This window comes from Hirsutella rhossiliensis, assembly GCF_020360975.1.
Source record: "Hirsutella rhossiliensis strain HR02 chromosome Unknown scaffold00003, whole genome shotgun sequence".
NCBI lineage: Eukaryota > Fungi > Ascomycota > Sordariomycetes > Hypocreales > Ophiocordycipitaceae > Hirsutella > Hirsutella rhossiliensis.
In genome coordinates, this window is record NW_025408669.1 from 2,433,888 (window position 1) to 2,451,643 (window position 17,756).

A 17,756-nucleotide genomic window follows, 5' to 3' on the forward strand; every position below is an offset into this window, starting at 1 on the left:
TGCCAGCTACCTCGTGCTGCATCCACCGCCTCTCACCCTCCTCGTCTTCTTCTTCATCGTCGTCGACCTGGGAGAGACACAGAGCGTCCGCCCGGCGTCTGGCGCGCACCGGCCAACCAATGACGCAAGCGCCTCGACTTTTGGTTGAGCAATCCAGACCAAGAATGGTGTCATTTTCGAACAAAGCACCAACCACACCGCTCGACTTTCCGCCGCTGCGAACAACCTGCTGCATGCCTCCGTCTCGCCAATCCTCGTTGCCGTCCGTCTCTCGATAGACTCCATCTTGCGCAGCCATGTGCCGCTTCCTGGTTCGTCGTCTGCCTCCCGCGGCTCCTTTCTTGCATGCTCACCGTTTGTTCAGGTCTACAAGGGCAGCGATGAGATCCTACTCTCCAAACTCATCCTCGATCCCACCCACTCCATCCTAAAGCAGTCCTTTGACTCACGGCTGCGGCTCGTAAGCGCACCCTTTCTTGCCGGTGCCGGTCCAGCGCTGACGACCTGGCTCAGGATACTCGCCGCGGCCAGAACAACGCCGATGGCTTCGGTATAGGCTTCTACACCGACCCCAAGCTCGGCTCGGCCCCCTGCCTCTTCACCTCGACCATTCCCGCTTGGAACTGCACCAACCTCCAGCGCATCGCGTCAAAGACGGCGTCCCGCCTCATCTTTGGCCACGTCCGCGCCACCACCGAGGGCTCCCTCAGTGAAGACAACTGCCATCCCTTTACCCACGGCAGCCTCATGTGGATGCACAACGGCAATCTCGGCGGATGGAAGCACATCAAGAGGAGGCTGGGCGACCGCCTCGCCGACAAATGGTACTTGGGCGTCAAGGGCGGCACTGACAGCGAGTGGGCCTTTGCCCTCTTCCTCGACACCCTCGAACGCCTGGGCCACGACCCGAGCGCCTGCCCCGAGACGGGCTTCGGGCCTACGGTGTTGCGCAAGGCCATGGACTCCACCATCGGCCAGATCAACGAGCTGACCGACTCGATACCGCAAAACATTGTCCAGAGCGAGGACGTCGACACGAGGAGTCTCCTCAACTTTGCCGTGACCGATGGCCACAGCGTCATCTGCACCCGATACGTCAGCAGCTCCAAGGACGAGGCCGCCAGTCTTTACTACTCCTCGGGCACGCAGTGGGTGACGCGGACGACGGACCCCAACGACCGGCGGTACCAGATGGAGCGCAAGGACAAGGGCGCCGACATTGTCCTAGTTGCCAGCGAACCGCTGACGTTTGAGAGGGGTGAGGCTCCCCGCTCCCCTGGCCGCATTTCTCGAGTACGCCGGCGAGCATGTTGAATGTGGCTAACTTTGCATAGAAAACTGGGTCAACGTGCCGACCAACTCAATCTTGACGATTCATAGACAGACCGTCATGGTGCATCCGATCCTGGATCGATACTATGAACGAGACCCCTGTCACGTTCGATCCAGCGCCTTTGTCCAAGCCAAGGGCCTGGTGTGCAACGAGAAGGCGCCGAGCCCGGCCCACGAGCCTCCGCAGTCGGGCTTCGAGGGCTACAGGAGATTGGCGGCGCAGTCGATTGGTTCCGGCAGCCGCAGCCCGGACCTCACCCGGAGGTCGTCGACGCCGGTGTCCGCGCGAGAGGGCAACGCGCCGCCTCGCTAAAGAAAGTCGGCGTGCGTGCTTGGCAGGCCACGCGGGTCTGCGATGATACGACTCAGCAGAGGCGCATAGCGCAGGCCTAACGATAGCCTCGCGAGTTGCGCATGACACGACAGCTTCCGCGCGCCACGGGGCTGTGGCTGTCAAACACCTTGGGGGCATGGGCCATTCGTGGAGTATACCAAAGATAGACTTTAGAGTTAATCGCAGTCCAGACAATTTTGACACGGGAGCCCGTCGTCTCCTGAGGCCCTCGTGATGATCTGCGGCCTTTACGAGCTACATTGTCGGCTGCCGCTGCGGCTTGGTTTAAGGGCGAAGCAAATCGACAAACTGCCTTGCACGACAGCCGATACAGGCGCACCCGTCGACCAACGGGCAACGATGTCGGGGCAAGCAGGCCAGTCCTGAGGGAGGCGCGGCGAGAACAAGGTTGAGTTTCACCGGGCATCATCAAGGTCGGTGGCTGCTTCTCGACGGCGCCGCCCGCATCATGCACCGTCGTCGCTTCAGTCCACCGGCTCGCCAACAACGGGGAAGTCGGAGGGGGCGGGATTTCCCAGCAGACTCGTCCCTGATCCAAGCCTTCCCGCGTCCAGCTCGACGTGCGACCACACGAGCAGCTCACCCGCCAGATCTGGAACTTGACCACAAGCCGCTTCTTGACACTGAACCACATTCGACGGTGGTCGTCAACCGGGCATCTTATAATCGTTTACAGATTTTACTTTTTTCCCCACCGTTCCCCTTTATTTGGTCGGGTCTTTACGGCCAGCTCTCCTAGGCCTCGGATCAACAGAGCCAAAGAGCGAAACAGCAACGAGAATGCCATGCTGTATCGGCATCATCGACTACGCGCAGTGCAGACACAGCACGCTCTACAAGCTCGGATGCACGGCCGGGTGCGAGGAGCTGTGCGCGCCGGCGCAGCAGGAGGTGCTGCTGCGGACGAGGTTCCGGTGGCGATGCGAGGAATGCCACGCGCTGCGGTATGCGACCGACGCCGACGCCCGGACGGAGCGGTGGAACGACCAGGCGCGGCGCATCATCGATAAGGACAAGGGCGGCTGCGGTGGTGGTGGTGACGACGGCTGCAACGACAACGAGAATGACAAGGACGAAAAGGGCAAAATGAACGAGGGGAGAGCGCAGAGGGACGGCGCGAGAGATGCGCGAGAGATGCGGGTGCTGGCACTGCGGGATCGCGAGGAGTTTGAGGAGCAGCTGCAGGAGGAGCGGCGGGTGGCGCAGGTGGAGGAGATCCAGTACGCCGAGGAGTGGACGAACCAGTATGGGCGGGCGGTGTTTGCGATGCGCTACGGGCCAAGGGGCCGGCGCCGGCGCCGGCTGCGGCAGTGGTGGCTGCGACAAGAGGAGGAGCAGAGGTCAGAGGAGGAGGACGATGAGGCCGACGGTCCAGTCGAGGCGGAGAGGCGGCCGCGCGCAGAGGATACGCCCGAGGACGACGATCACCTCCACCTCCACCACCACCACCACCATGAGCAACAGCAGCAGCAGCAGCAGCAGCTGGAGGACATCGACGACAACGAGCAACAGGAGGCGGCAAGGCGGCAAATCGAGAAGCTCCGGTCGGTGCAGCAGTGGGACCTAGTCATCCTCCGCGACGCGCTCAGGAGCGATAAGGAGCTGCGGGAGCTGCGCGACGAGGCCCAGCGGCTGGGACGGGGTGGGCGCGACGACCTCGGGCATTGCGGCATCGGCTTTGGCTTTGGCTCGCGCGCGTTGCCGGCGGCGGAAGGGTGGCCGACGATGTCGGGGCGTGAATAAGGGGGGGGGGGAGCGACCCGGTTGATGGACCCCGGAGAGGGGAGTGAAGGTGAAGGTGAAGGTCGGATACTTTCCCCGAGCTGTGAGGAAGGAATAACACGGAGAGTTGGTTGCGTTTGTCACTGTCACTGTGAGGCTTTGATGCGCCGGTGTCTTGGGATGGATGCCTCGGTTGGCCCCCGCCCAGCGTCGTTGGAGAGGTCCCGACTATGACCACCGATGCCGTGTCGTCCAGAGTCGCACCAAGCTGGCTGCCACTGCCACCGAGACCTGGTCGACCCGTCGACCACCTCGCCCTTCAATCGTCTTGCTCGGTGAATTAACGCAAAGTTTGCCTTTCCACCCGCCGGCCACGTCTAATCGACCCCTAGCGCGGCACAGTGCAAATGCCGTAATAGTCAAGGCTTGTTTGTTCTCTCACGTTAAACCCGATCCTTGATCATCCAGTCCGTCTCACGTTGGGCGGGTGCTTATTCTCCTCGGCTCGTTTTGATAAACGCCGGCGCTAGATCCCCGGGTCAGTGCCCGTCACATCCCCCGATGTCTCCCCCCCCGGGCCTGATGTGCCGGGCCGAGGCTTTGCCCTCGGTCTGTTGCCGATGCTGATCAAGTGCCGGCCGGATCTGGCTGCTCTGTGCCTTGGATGTAACTTGGGGGCAACAACCGGACCATTGGATGGCAGCCCATCTCCGGCAAACCACCCCTTTTTCTGTCAACATTCGCCCGGGAAGTCCCAACATCAGAGCACGAGGAGGAGAAGGCTCGTGACCGTCGGCCCCAGTCAATTTCAACTCTAATCACGCAATCGTCATTGGCCGACTTACACACAGCAGACCCTTTGTTCCAAAAACTAACCTAACGCGCCACGCGCCGCCTCTTCTCTAGACCGCCCAATCGCCAGGCCCCCTCCTCCCATTTCCACTCTGGTGGCTGATGGAGGGGACTCTGGAGCTAAAAAAGAAGCTTCTGTCTTGGGCTCCAAACATTGGCCGGGTCCGTTATCTTACTACCGAGTAAATGCGTGGTCTCTTCGGGCGGATACGGATACCGTGTGGGCAGCAATACTATACACACACATTGCGTGCATGCCCGCCGATACACGACGTGTGCCGCCGCCATATGAGCCATGCGTACTCCGTAGACATACATCCATTCTCTCTCTCTCATCGTATATGACCCAACTCTTGTTTGAACCCCCCCATCAAGGGCGAGCAAACCACCCCCGTTAGGGCATGCACAAAGTACAGCATGATGCCTCCTCCTCGAGCCCGCATCATCGCCTGCCTTGCTCCAGCTTTCTTGGCACGCGTCTTTGATTCAGCGGTAAGCGAGAGAACGGCAGAAACAAAGATACCGGTAGAGCCCATCCTTGGTCCAGTGGCGTCTCCCCCTCGTCCTCGGAGTCGCCCGACCCAAGCTCTCTTGTCCTGTCTGCCTGTTACAGACGGTAGGACAACAAGGGGTCCAACCATGGAAGCCTTCGTCAATGGAAACCAGAAAAGAAAACAAGGCGGCGGCGGCCTTCGACCAACCTAAAACACCACTTGTCATAACCTCTCGAGAGGCCATCATGCACTGCCTGTCACTTAGCTCGTTCCTCCCCCTTTTACTTGCAACCAGTGACACGCAAGAAACAAAGGAGATGGGCTCTTCGACGTCGCCGCGCCACCAAGCTAGCACGCCATCGTCCTCTCTCCATTACATCTTCTGCTCCCGGCATGCGAGTGGACAATCCAATCCCATCAGCCATTGAATGCGCAGACCTTGGCAACTTCGATCCATGTGAGCATGATGGACGCACCCCCTTCCCCCACCCCCTTTCTTCCGCATCTCCACAAATACTCTTTACCGCTCTACCAAGTCCTGCCCTCCCCGTAGCTTGTGCCGGGAGAGGCTCCCAGGAATACGGGTGAGAACCTTGGCAGAAACGGCCCAGGGGCCCCGGCACTCTGCAACGGAGCCGCCCCGTTCCCCGGTCCATCGAACCCAGGCTCCGCCGCACGACTGGGGGAAACGGCGACAAGTCACTTCGCCGACGATCCCGGCTCTGCTGAGTCCCTCTGCCTTGCCTTCGGACGACGCGCTTCATCATTGCTTGCAACGTATATACTAGCTCATGTACTGTCTGCGCTTGTCATGTACACCATCCGTTGCATATATACATGTCCAATGCCAGAAGACGTCCTCGACAACACGAGGCCCATGCAACCTTGCCGCTCTCGCCCATTGCCACTTGATGCTTGCCGTCGACCCAATGCTGAATGAACATGTTGAAATCTTAATGCCCGGTTCCGTGGGTTCCCCCTCTCCCTCTTCCCCCTTCTGCCCGATGAAAGAATGCCCAAAACCTGGAAATTTAGCATGAAAAAGTAAAGTGTAATGGCCCACTGTCGACATCATTCTGTTGGCCTCGCCCTGCATCATATTCGCCACATCCATCGTCCCATGTTCCCCAAGTCGTTAGCCAGCCATTTGCAGATCCACGCAGCCAGGTAGTCCGTCCCTGAGCCATCCTCATTTCTGTCCGTCTTCGTTTCGCATGTCATTATGGCGAGAGGCCAGGTCTCAGTGCCCGTCTGTACTCGTACCGTGTTCGCACGGTTAAGCGTGTTTTTCCTGGCTGCCAAAGAAAGAAAAAAAGAAAGAACAGACAGCAGCAGCGCCGAGATCAAAACATGATCCACTCGGCCTCGACCCCGGGTCCCCCAAAGCACTTGGCCCAGTTGAATGGTGCCCGATGACCTGTCGTCTTGCCTCCTTGCTGCTGACCCTGAGTCTCGAGCCTGTCTTGCAAGTCGCCAGCCCAGAGCTTCTCCAAGACACTCAACGCAGAAAGGTTATTCATGTAACCTGACCGGCTCATGATATCTCGGCACTTGGTTCGAACGATGTTCTGCTGCAGCTCGTTGACGCACTCGGACCCGGCAACAAACAGCGGCCACAGAAGAAACTTCTCGGCGGCACTTCCCGCTTCAAGGCTCGTCGCGTAGTAAACCACCTGGCTCACCAGGTTTTGGAAGTTGGTGTGACTCGAGGGCATGTTCGGGCCCGCCAGCCGCTCCGTGTACAGCAACGCGGCGTACCGGAAAGCTTCCGACAAGGATCCCAGGTCACGTACCTGCCCGGGACTCGGCGACCCTGGCAACGACCCTGCCACGGCTGCGGCGTCGAACTGCCAATTTTGCAGGGCCAGTCGAGCCTCCTTCCATTCTCGCCAGAACAGGGCCCGGCGATCATCCAAGGCTGTCGACGTGCACATGGCTGATGCTAGAATCTCATCGTCGTCCAACGTCGTCCTGAATCCGTTGCCGTCAAACCGATGGCTGGGAGCCTGGTAAATGTCTCCCGGCCCCAGGCTGTGCATTCTGCCATCACCGAGTGGGTCGAACGGCGATCCGGGGTTACCGCCTGAGGGAGCTTCAGGGCTACGGCGAGCGGATGCAGTCATGTTCTGTACAGGCCGATGCTGGGACAAGAGATTTAGCCGGCCGAGCTTTCTCATCGTTCGGAAGAGTCCTCTTTCGCAGCCGACCATGTTCTCGGCACCGGGCGGGAGAGCAGCGTGATCTTCGGGCTCCGGGGTTAACTGGGCTTCTCGATCGTTGATGCTGGCCGAAATGGCATCAAAGTAGGTAAAGAGCGTCTCGATCCAAGCCGAGTCTCTCGAAGGACCGAAGCGTTCGGACCGCATGGAGAGAATCTTCTTGACGCCTGCGAATTGGGTATGGAACTTGGCAACTCCCGACTCCACCATGCGATAATGACACAAGAGAAGAATCGTAGCCAGAACTGAATCATGCATGGATTTCTCAGCATCGTTCAGCTGCTCGTTGAGGAGTTGGACGGCTAGGTTCCGGTGATGGAATTCTTCAGCCAGTGAAGGGTCGTCTGGTTCACAATCACCCGAGCCATCGGCGGTGAGCTTCTCCCACAGCTCTTGTGGATCTTGACCGAGACTGAGCTTGCGTTTCATACGAAGATTGCAAGCTGAAAGAGCGCAAATTGCATGTTGTAGGCTCTGGCTGTTGACGGCGAGCCCGAGCACGTGGCCCCGAAAGGGGTTGTGTGGCCCGTCGATGTAGACCAAAGAAGGAGCCATGGTGTTCCTGTAGTAATCCATGAAGAAGGGCATCCTGGCTATGATGTCTTGACTGCCGCGCAGAGACTCGGGCCCACGAAAAGCAGCCCACTGGGCCGGTGCGTGCTGTCCAGCCCGCGGTGACGGTAGCTCGTCCTCCCGACCACTCGGCGACGGCGTCCATATCTGGCCAGCAGGTTTAGAGCAAGGGCCGTATGCGTCAACCTGAGGGACACCTGCTGCCTCATTAGAATGGAAAGGCCGGACAGGGCGCCAAGTGATGCTCACTGAGGCCGTCACAATCCCGCATCAGTCTATGGCCCAGGTGAGGTTCAAAATGGTCCAGGTGAGACGTCAGGCTTGAACTCGGCTCAGAGGGGGCATAGATGAGACCCGGACACGACGTTTGTGCGCGGCTATAGTCGAGCACGAGAGCCGAAGGAGGACTTTGCGGGGCAGGGGAGCTCTGACCGGCCGGATAGCCGTCATACATGACTGTCGGATTGCCGCCACCAAACGGCATCTCCTCGCGCGGGTAGGATTGGCTCAGGGGCGAGAGGTAGTCGACGTCGCTGACCGAGTCCACAGACGAGGAGAGACTGTCCGTCATTAGAGGCACCGGAAACTTGGAGTACTTGGGAGTTTCGCCCGGCGAGTGCATCATGTCTGATGAGTACTGGACATGGCCCCAGTGGCCCTGCGGTAGGGAGGCGGAAGTCTCCGGATGTGACATAGACAAGTAATCATAGCCCGGTCCTGGATAGGGGGATGAGGTTGCCAAAGCGGCCACATGAGAGGCGGTTGGGATATCGATTGGGCCGCAGTGCGAGCCTCGCAACTCTTCGTGCTCGGTCCAGTGGCCGGACATGACGGGGACGGTCGAGTGAGCCCGGGCTCGACCGGTGGGGGTCTTTTTAGGCTCGCGAGAGACTGGGGGAGACTTTGCGATAGGCAAAGACAGGCCACGAAGTTTGCCCCGGCTTGCAACACCAACACCCCACGTGAGCTGAGTCTTGTAACCGGAGCACTCGTTGCCAATCTCGAGACATTGGGAGCAGTACGGCCGCCGGCGGTCGCACTTGATATTTCGCTTGGAGCAGGTGAAGCAGTCGTCGGAGGCGCCACCGGCGGGTGTACGTCTCCTACGCTTGCGAGCGGCAGTGACGTCCTTGACGGACACCGTCTGTTGGGCGATGGGAGCGGTCATGACCACGGAGAGGCGGCCAAGGTGTCCGAGCCGGCGCAAAGGGGAACCGTCAAGGCTCTGATAGTACAGAGCGATGGAGAGAAGACAAGACAAGTTGTGAAACACGAGTGCAGAATCTCGATGCGACGTCCGAGTAACTAAGAAGGTATGCAGAAGAGTAGAGAAGAGGGGGTATGATGGTGGAATGAAAGGACGAGGGAAGACGGAACGGGATGCGAGGGGTTATGAAGACAGGAGAAGGGAAGACGAATCGTCTTCTGGAGATGTCGTCTGCAGCAGGGAACCGGACACACAGACGATAATGTATAAGACATGGGGCACGCAGAGGGCCGGCTCCGTCTGACAGGGACGGACAGTGTACAAAGTGGGTTGGTTCAGTCGAAGGCGTTTGCGCCATAGGAGCCGACCGGGGGCGTCTTCCTCCATGCTTCATGCTTGTCGAGCGCGGAGCACGTCCTGCGAGTCTGTACATGCACGACGCCCGCTACCCGGTGGTGTGGTAAGGGTATGGCCGTGAGTGGACGGTACCATGCGCGTACCGTCACAGGGACGGTGAGCTATCTGGAGAAGGGTGGAAAGGGGGGTGAGGGTTGCCAGCGGCTGCCAAGGAGTCGACCGAGTGAGCCGTGAGGAGATTGGCGGGGAGGCTTGAGCATGGAGGGTCTGATGGCGCTTTGCTTGAGAAAGACCCCTGTGCCTAGCTCCACGAGCGGGTGTGCTCGCTCTTGACGGGTGAGGCGTATTAAACTGAACGGCCCGGTTTTTGCCTATGGTTTCGAGCCCGGAAATGACTGTGTGATGCAGCACATGCGGGTGCCAGCCCCGGCCAGCAGACAAGCATCGGCCGCCGGCCTGGTTACCGGGAGGGGGCGGAGGGGCTCGAGCACAGCTTTTTTGCTCGTCGTGCGCACGCAGGGCAGGATGACATGCAGTATGAGGTCGACGAGGACGGGGAGGGGCGTGTGTCTTGGAGGCAGACCCAGACTGCGAGAACTGTCCTGGGCAAGCAGGGATGTCGAGGAGATGAGGCGAGCGGAGGAGGGTGCGCCGTCGACCTTGAGGGGCGTGCCGGGATGAAAAATTGGAGGCTTTGCCAAAGAAAAAAGTTGGAGTTGAAAGCTCGACGCTTTGGAGGGGTAAAAAGGGGCGCGGCAACCGCAAATCCTGGCCCACTGATCAAGCCTCCTTGACCCCAGGAACCCTGCCGTGGAGGAGAATTCCCTGTCAATCTTTGCTCCGGCCCTAGCGTGCAGAGTATTCGTACACCCGTGCCGTACACACCTCCAGCAGAGCATGTCGCCAATATCAGCAGACATGGAGGTGAGACCCGTGGAGGCGGGCCGGCCTCTCATGCTCATTCTCAGCCAACAAAGCACATGCGTTTCAAAGACCGGGAGAGAGGAAACGCGGGATAATGCAAACATTCCTCTCGGTAAGTGCGCGCGTGCGCCCTTGGGTGGAAAGGTGTGTGTGGCAGTGTGAGTGAGTGCGAGGTTGTGTAGGTTTGTTCAATGCGCTGGAGCTTGGTATCATGGACCATGTCACGCGGGGGCTTTATCGGGAGCGGCATCGGGGGAACGTTTCTTTTTCGTCGGCCTGTGACAGACACGGGGGCAGCCGAGTGACTTGACTGGTGACGAGACAGGCCGAGAGGGTGAATGGCGGCGGCGGAAAATGTCTCGATGGCCAGTAATGTCTTGTTGTTGCTTCTCTGTCCTGGTCTCTCTTTTCTCCCCTTCTCGCATCAGCCTTGTCCGGCTTCTTGTCTGGTCACCTGCTTGCACCCACAAGCTCACGGGTCGTCGGTCCTGGTTCATCTCCCTCGCCTACCGCGAGGATCCCACCCGAAGACTGTCGCGCGAGCTGCCGGCGAGCCAAGCAAGAAAGAACAGAAGGGAACGGCAAAAGAAGATGACGATCGGCTCCAAGGGCCTGCTGCGCTCCTCTTGGCCACTCGTCCCTTGGTGGCCGCACTAGCAAAGGCGAATAAGAGGTGCACCGGCAGGACTGCCATTCGGCGTCTAGCGCGGCCGGCTGTGGATGTTGATGTAGACGTACAGGGCTCCGGGTCCTTTTGCAAAGCCCACCGGGCAAGAAACCCACTTCGAACGGACGTCTCTGGGGGGCGCTAACTTGAGAACTTGAACCAAGCATGGGGCCCCGTGGGTATGGCTTGGCGATGGGATGGCGTATTTACCGCCGCTTTCCCCGTCAATTCCATCTGCTTTTTTCAAGGTCGGGCCGCGTCGCTGTGCTTGACGCCGCCAATCTCACCGGCACTGCTAGAAGGGAGATGGATGGCCCCCAACAAGGCGCTTGACGGGCTGTGTCACGGGACACTGTGATCAATGCCATGTCCACTGACTGACTGGACGAGCGCGCGACAAGGCTGTGCCGAATGATGCGCCCTCGGGCGTTATCACCACGAGCCGGGGGCTGGTATTTCTCATGACCTCCTCGATGCAGGGCGATATGCACACGAGGCCCAAGATATCGCCCGCAGGGTTGGTTGGCCTGTCACGAGTCCACTCCGGCGTTATCGGCAGTGGGTGAGAATCAAGGCAAGGTCGAGGCTCGGCCGTATCCAAGGTAGATGTCATCGCCGCCAGCGGCCCAAGGTTTCCTCGCTGCTGCACGGACACACGGCCGAGCCGTCGCCGGGCAAACACGAGCAGCCCCGTCCGTAGGGCCGTTGAGCTAGGCAAGCTAGCGTGGCGGGCCGGTTTGAGACGCGCATGTTGGACGCATAGGAATGAAAGCCGCCCGGTTTGCTTTTGTCCAAGAGGCTCGGGGGCTCTCATGGTCGCGGATCGTGGCGTGGCTCGACTGCATATCTCGGTTGGGCCTTGGCAGTCTCGCGTCATGCCTCGTGCATCTGGAGATTGTGCAGTGTGCAGGCAGTGGCACCGGCCTCGTGCCTAAGCGGTGCAGATGAGCAAGGACTTGTCGATGCCTCGTTTTTCGAGAGTGTCCGTGCTCACCCACATGCTGCAGGAAACATGGGGAAATCTGATAGGGCCGCGCATCATTCATCCCCACGCGCATGCTGGGCCGGGTACTGAGGTGATGCAGACGTGGGGTTCGAGAAGCCGGGTACCGAGGAATATCGGCGACACTGGCGCTTCGCATCACAACAACAGCTGTGATGCCTCGATGACATTTCCCTTTTTTCTTTTTCTTTGGTGGGCGTGGCCTCTGCTGAGAAGGCAAGTACTTCGCTTGGTCATCCAAGCCAAGATGCAGGCAGGAGATACAGGATACAGTTCTTGCTTGCGCTTAGGTGTAGTTTTTACCGCCATGTACCTAGGTACAGTACCTACCTACCTATGTAGCATGTCGCCCGTGCTTCCGCCTCGGGCCGCCACTTTGGCCGGCCAAGGACCCCTATCCTCTTGGGTCGACCATTTCAGCATCACGGAGTTTTGCACCCGCGTCATCAGCGGCGATGCAGCTACAGCGGATGCTGCGCATGCACGTGAGATACCGGCCAGCAACGAGCACACACCCCTGCTGCACGTTGTCTGGGGAGCAACGGCTGCGCGCCATTGGTCACAATGCATTGTTCAGCGCAGGGCCCACGACCATCTTATCGGCATCACCAGTCGACGAATGCATATTCCGGGCCACAGCCGTCAGCAGCACGGCTGACCGTCACTCCGGCGCAGGCTGACGGCATTCGAGATGGCCGTTCCTACTCGAGCTCCACGCCAACAGCCGATGCCATGGCGGCCTGGAGCTGAACTCGGGAGCAAACCAGCCGCAAGGGGACAAGGAGCCCACCAGGGAGCGAGGCGGTCCCGGGAAATGCACAAGGCGTCCTCCGTCTGTGCCAGCCTGGGCCGGGACCAACCGCCCTGTAGCGTCCCGTGTCCAGCGGCGCCACAGCAGGCGGCATGCGTGTCTCACAGGTCACCCCGTGATCGTCATTCTTCCAGAAGCTTGCCTAAACGACGTGCCATGATACTCGGTCGCCAAGGCAAGAAACGCAGCCCACCGCTTGCCTGGTGTCCATGGGCTGCTGCAAAGTCTCGCAGACGCCTCTCTGGGTCAACACCAAGCATCTCTCTCTCTCATTCTCTTGCGTCAGGCTGCTTGTCCAAGTTGAGGACGTATACCAAGCACAGACCTTGGCGCCAAGGCCATCCGACCGGCGGAGGATATCTACTTCGTATCTGTGCATTCACTGCAGGGGCTCCTCCAAATCTGAACAAGATACGGAACCGCAGCCGAAACCCGGCTCTTGCTATACAGGATGTTCTTCCTAGGCGCCTTCTTCGGGGGGTGTTTGTCGATGGGCGAGGTCCTGGCTAAGTAAAACATCTCGAGCCGTCCATCCGGCAAAGGGAGGGGGAGTCATGGCCTCCGAGAGTTTCTACGACGCAGCGGTCCCTTGCTGGGATGCGAGATGCTGGCACGCCGCCATGACCCGCCGGGACTCACTTCGCAACACGGGTCGGACCTTCACACCCTAAGGCCGGGGTCCAGAACAGGAATTTTCTTTGATCCAAGTGGATCTGGCAGCCGATCAAGCCCATCCTGACTTTATGGGAGACATCTCAATTGTTTGGAGTCTCGGGCTCGAATCAAGGCGCGCTGCCTTATCCCGGGACCTCCGTCGACGTCCACCAAAAAGTCCTCCGCCACATGCAGGGGGAGATGCGGGACGGGGCGGACGGCAAATTACAGGATGCAGCGCTTGGAGCACAGCTGGACGCCGAGCCAGAATGCCCATCTCATCCCCCTCTCCTCAAAAGGAATGCTCCTATTCGCGAAACGAGCTCTGCTTGATGGGCCCGATTGGTGCCTTACACACTCCTATGGGTTATATTGCCACGCCCTTGAGCTACCATTATGTCTTGGCTTCCGCGTCCCGCTCGATGCGCCGATGCCCACGCGGCAAACGTGCACCTACTTATGCGATGGAGCCTGGAAGTCTCTCTCACCTCCACTCTGTTCATTCGAGACACCGACGCGCTGGTGCCGTCGCTGACAAGTTGATGACTCCTGAGGTTTTCCCTCTCCGGCCCCTTGCTTGCTCGATGCCTTGGGGCACATACGAACAAGAAGGGGGTGGATGAGCTCATCGTGAAAACAACCACACACATCGAAGCCCCCGTATTTGCAAAAGGTCCCTCTCAGTGTGGATTAGCGTCACGGTTGTCACCACCACGACTAGCTAGGCATATCATTGACCTCGTCGGTGTAAGCACGCCCTCGGAGCATGCGCCTATCCGCGGGCTTGCTCGCCAACTGCCGATTCAGAACGAGTCGCGCATCACTCACCATGGAGGCAGAAGCAGCGCTCTCCCCAACAGTGTCTGAGAGAATCACTAGCAGCTGTCCATAGCCGCGTGGGAAACACTCCAAGCGATGGAGTGCGTGGCTCTGGTGGCATGAGTGGCTCCATTTAAGGCACAAGCTTGTACACAGCAAGTTTTGCCTTGAGGCTAACCGCAACACCACCGTTAGAGCCATCAGTGCCCGTATGGCCCATCGGCATTCTTCGCCTTATACTGGCGTGGATGCCCTGCGGAAACCGTTCGCGCTGAGCTCGACATTGATCCATCCCTCGACAAGATCTGAGCAAGACGGCGCATCAGGGACTTGCCAGCGCTTCTCCTGATCGGATCGAAGCGTACAAATTCACCTTTTCAGCGCTGGCAGAAGACACAAGCGAAAAGAGCACGTATGAGTTGCGATGGCTTCCAAGTCTACGCTGGCTGCTGCTCTATGACCTTGTGTGAAAGATGGTGGCAACTCCTGCTGCACGGATAAACTGCCATGCAATTGCGGGTGACATGCTTCGACGTCGCGATTCGCCAGCAAGCGCGGCGTGGCGACAGCTACTTACACTACCAAGACGCTCATACCACGTTGCACTATTCTGGAAATATAGCTCGTCATGACCAAAGCCGCTGTGGCTGCCCCAAGGTCATATGGAGGGTGCCATTCAAACGCTTCCGATAGCCTCCCGGCTCCGTCCTGACTGGCGTTTAGAAATTCCAGAAGGGCAGGGGCACGTGCCGAGCTTCGACGTCGTTCATGCGGCCTTGCTGGCTTATGTCCTGGTCCAAGACGGCATAGCAAGGCATCCTTCGCCAGGATGCACCGCGAGGGGGCTAAGCTTCGTCCTGATAAAAGAAGCTGATGTGTTGGCCGTGGCTCCGGATTGTCCCACGTAGGGGCCAATCCGCCAGCTGACACACGCTTCCCCGCAAGACGGGGGTGGCCTCGTCCCTTCTTTGACGATTCCCTGGCCGAGAGGTTTGCAAGGCGGAACAATTGGGATTGGCTAACTGGGTGCTCTTAGCGCGGCAACCATTTGTCTTCGGGCTGTATCTTTCTCGGCGGTGCGGGGGAAGCAAAGGGCAACTTGGCTGCAGCCCATCTCTCTCGGCTGTCTCCAAAACCGAGCAATAGTCACAAGATCGGCCGGGCCCTCGGGCTTAGGGCTAACTAAGCAGAGGCCCAAGGACACCGGGAGACTGACACCCTCTCATTCTGCGCCGTCACCGGGCATGGCCGCCTTGGCCCCCAGCACGAAGAGCAAAGGACAGCCCCTGTTCAGAGGGCTGAAGGCATTTGTGTCTTCCTGTACGAAGTATCGCTCCGCCGACTCATTTCTTGGCGTCATCAGCGAAAGGGGGGGCCCAAGGCTTATATGTAGCCGACCAGAGCGTCGGCTAGCGCAACGTCCCGTGCCACGCTCGGTTCGTGCTCGACACGTGGTGAAGGAGGACTTCCCCACGGGGTTGAGCCCACCTCTGCATCCGCTTGGAGACGTCGACAGGTCTACAGTTGCAACTTGAACCACCACGTCAAGCAACTGAGCTTCAGGATGGGAACGTCCCTTGCCCGAGCGCTGGGCCTTGTCCTGCTGCCATGGATGACGACAGGGACGCCCTCCCACCGAAGGGACCGCTTAGGTGCAACCCCAGCCCTGAAGCAGCAAAAGTTCCGGGCAGTGGATGCGCCGAGAACCAGAGAGTGCAACCGCACCACGCTGTGAAATGCGGAGACGCCCGGGGGCCTGCGTGGAGAGAGGTCACTTGGCGAGGTACGTGGAATCCCTCGCCTCCATGTATACCAGAGAAGGTTGACCATCAGGGGTAGAGCCAGCTCGACCCGCCGTGCCTCCGTCTCGCGCATTTCGCATAAGAGCCTGACAGCAATTGCCCGGTGTGTTCATCGAGAGAGATGTCGAGACTCGCTTCCCCAGCCTCTTGCTCGTACATGCATGCATGGCTACGCACGGGTTCCCCACGACGATCTTACGGCATGGAAGGGTTGGCGCCTAACCTTGTGCAGCGGCCCTGGGGTGTCGTTGAATATGCAGGTGTTGCTGGCAACTACGCCAGAAGCAGCAAGCTTCCTGATCTGCCCGCCTTCCATGCAGGACCGTCGTCTTAGCCTTGAATGAGGCTTTGCAGGGCGCTATCTCGACCACGTCTTTGGTTCACTTGCGTTACAATCTCACTTCCCATCCAAGACCAACAAGGCTCTATATTTCTGGCCCGAAGGTAGCCATCAGCGTCTTTGTTCCGACTTATACCCTTTCCGGGCCTTGTCGGATTCGCCGTCACAAGGGATAAGGTCCCGCATCCCGGGCGAGCGGGAAAGGAGTGCGCCTACCTGACCAACAGACCATTCCGAGTCCCCTGTCGCCCTTTACTCCTGGGAGTTCTGCCAAATCAGGTATCTTGACTCACTCGATACTTTTTCCAAGAATCGTACATGAGCTGGCAATACAGAGAGATTGCCCGAGAAGCCTCGTTTCAAGCCCCGCGGGTCTAAGCCGGAGAAGCCTTCGCCCCTGCTCCAGCCGGACTGCACCTTTGTCGCTATTTACCACCCAGGTAAATAGATGTGATTTCACAAGTCCTTGGCGAGCAGTTACCAACCGATTGGCGACCTTTATTGGATGAGCAAGAACTCATGAGCTTCGCACCGCAAATATCCGTGAAACCGGGGATTCGTTTTCATCCGAAGAAGTGCCCGACCTCCTTCCCTTCTCGTGATGGCACCTTCACTCTAGCATGTTTGGGCACATGTTGGCCTAAGGAACCACAGCAAACAGACGGCGGAGCTGCGAAAGGCAGTGCGGCTTTGAGCGCAACTTGTCTATCGTCCAGTATTTACACGGCCGAGGGAAGAGCCGGGGTGTGCGGAGTCACTTTGCGGACATTCCAGCGCCCCCCCCCCCACTCGTCCGGAACGTAAGAATCGAGGACAACCGGTGGCGAAGTAGTATTGCAGGACTCGAGAGGCCCCTTCGGGAAGGTATGGCGGGTCCCAAGTTGTCCCAAACTCAATCGACCTAGGAGCGCAAGAGGCGGCCGTGTAAACCCTTGGTGCCTCTCGATAACAGATCCCGCCAGGGCGGTCTGGAATCCCGGGCGGGCTCAACAGTACGAAATCGCTACGAGGAAACATGGGCTAGCGATGTGGCAATGCAAGGCTGTGGCCTCGGAAGGCGAGACACGGGTCTTGTCGGTGACCGTCGCATACACGCCCCCCAGGCACATGAAGCGTTGAGAACTGCGCCGTTGGACAATTTGTTGAAGCACCCTTCGGCCGTCGAGTTTCCGGAGACTACGTGGCATGGCGGAAAGCACGTGCAATATCACCCGGCGCACCGAAGATGCGATGCGGTGCGATATCTGGACTCGGGGATTCTGGACTCCAAGGTCTGCGTTCGTGGCGGCGTCGCCCCCAGATCTGCCCTGTTCTAGCGGAAAGCCAAGACGAGCGGCAGGGCAGCGGATCGGGTGGGCCAACTCTTGGGCCGCGGATCAGCATGTAAATCCTGGAGCGGTTCGCCGATGCCGAAAGCCGGGTGGCCCCTCTGCGGAGCGCTCTGGTCTTGTGACCCAGGCCGCATATACAACCTACTGTACGTGCCAACACGAGCAGCTCGACAAGCCTGCGACATGTCTGCTGCCATCGGCGGCCGCCGGACGCGGCTTTTGACGAGCGACGCAGACACGGAGGCCCTTCCACCAAGTGATGATGGCCTCGGGCTCGCGCTTACATCGCGGTCA

General features: G+C 59.3%; 3 protein-coding genes across 3 annotated transcripts; 2 read left to right on the forward strand and 1 right to left on the reverse strand.

Moving 5' to 3' along the window:
• Positions 1 to 296: 296 nt before the first annotated feature.
• HRG_03259 (glutamine amidotransferases class-II domain-containing protein) lies at positions 297 to 1,645 on the forward strand (the record flags this gene model as incomplete). The annotated part of the gene is made up of 4 exons (XM_044861730.1): positions 297 to 311; positions 365 to 460; positions 514 to 1,258; positions 1,335 to 1,645. The coding sequence occupies 4 exons, from the start codon at positions 297 to 299 to the stop codon at positions 1,643 to 1,645; spliced, it is 1,167 nt and encodes a 388-aa protein (XP_044722756.1).
• An 822-nt stretch (positions 1,646 to 2,467) lies between these two features.
• Positions 2,468 to 3,430, forward strand: HRG_03260 (uncharacterized protein; the record flags this gene model as incomplete). The annotated part of the gene is made up of 1 exon (XM_044861731.1): positions 2,468 to 3,430. One exon carries the CDS (start codon positions 2,468 to 2,470, stop codon positions 3,428 to 3,430), a length of 963 nt encoding a protein of 320 aa, XP_044722757.1.
• A 2,668-nt stretch (positions 3,431 to 6,098) lies between these two features.
• On the reverse strand, positions 6,099 to 8,715 carry HRG_03261 (fungal specific transcription factor domain-containing protein; the record flags this gene model as incomplete). Its single annotated transcript, XM_044861732.1, has 2 exons — positions 6,099 to 7,744; positions 7,797 to 8,715. 2 exons carry the CDS (start codon positions 8,713 to 8,715, stop codon positions 6,099 to 6,101), a joined length of 2,565 nt encoding a protein of 854 aa, XP_044722758.1.
• Between the last annotated feature and the right edge of the window lie 9,041 nt (positions 8,716 to 17,756).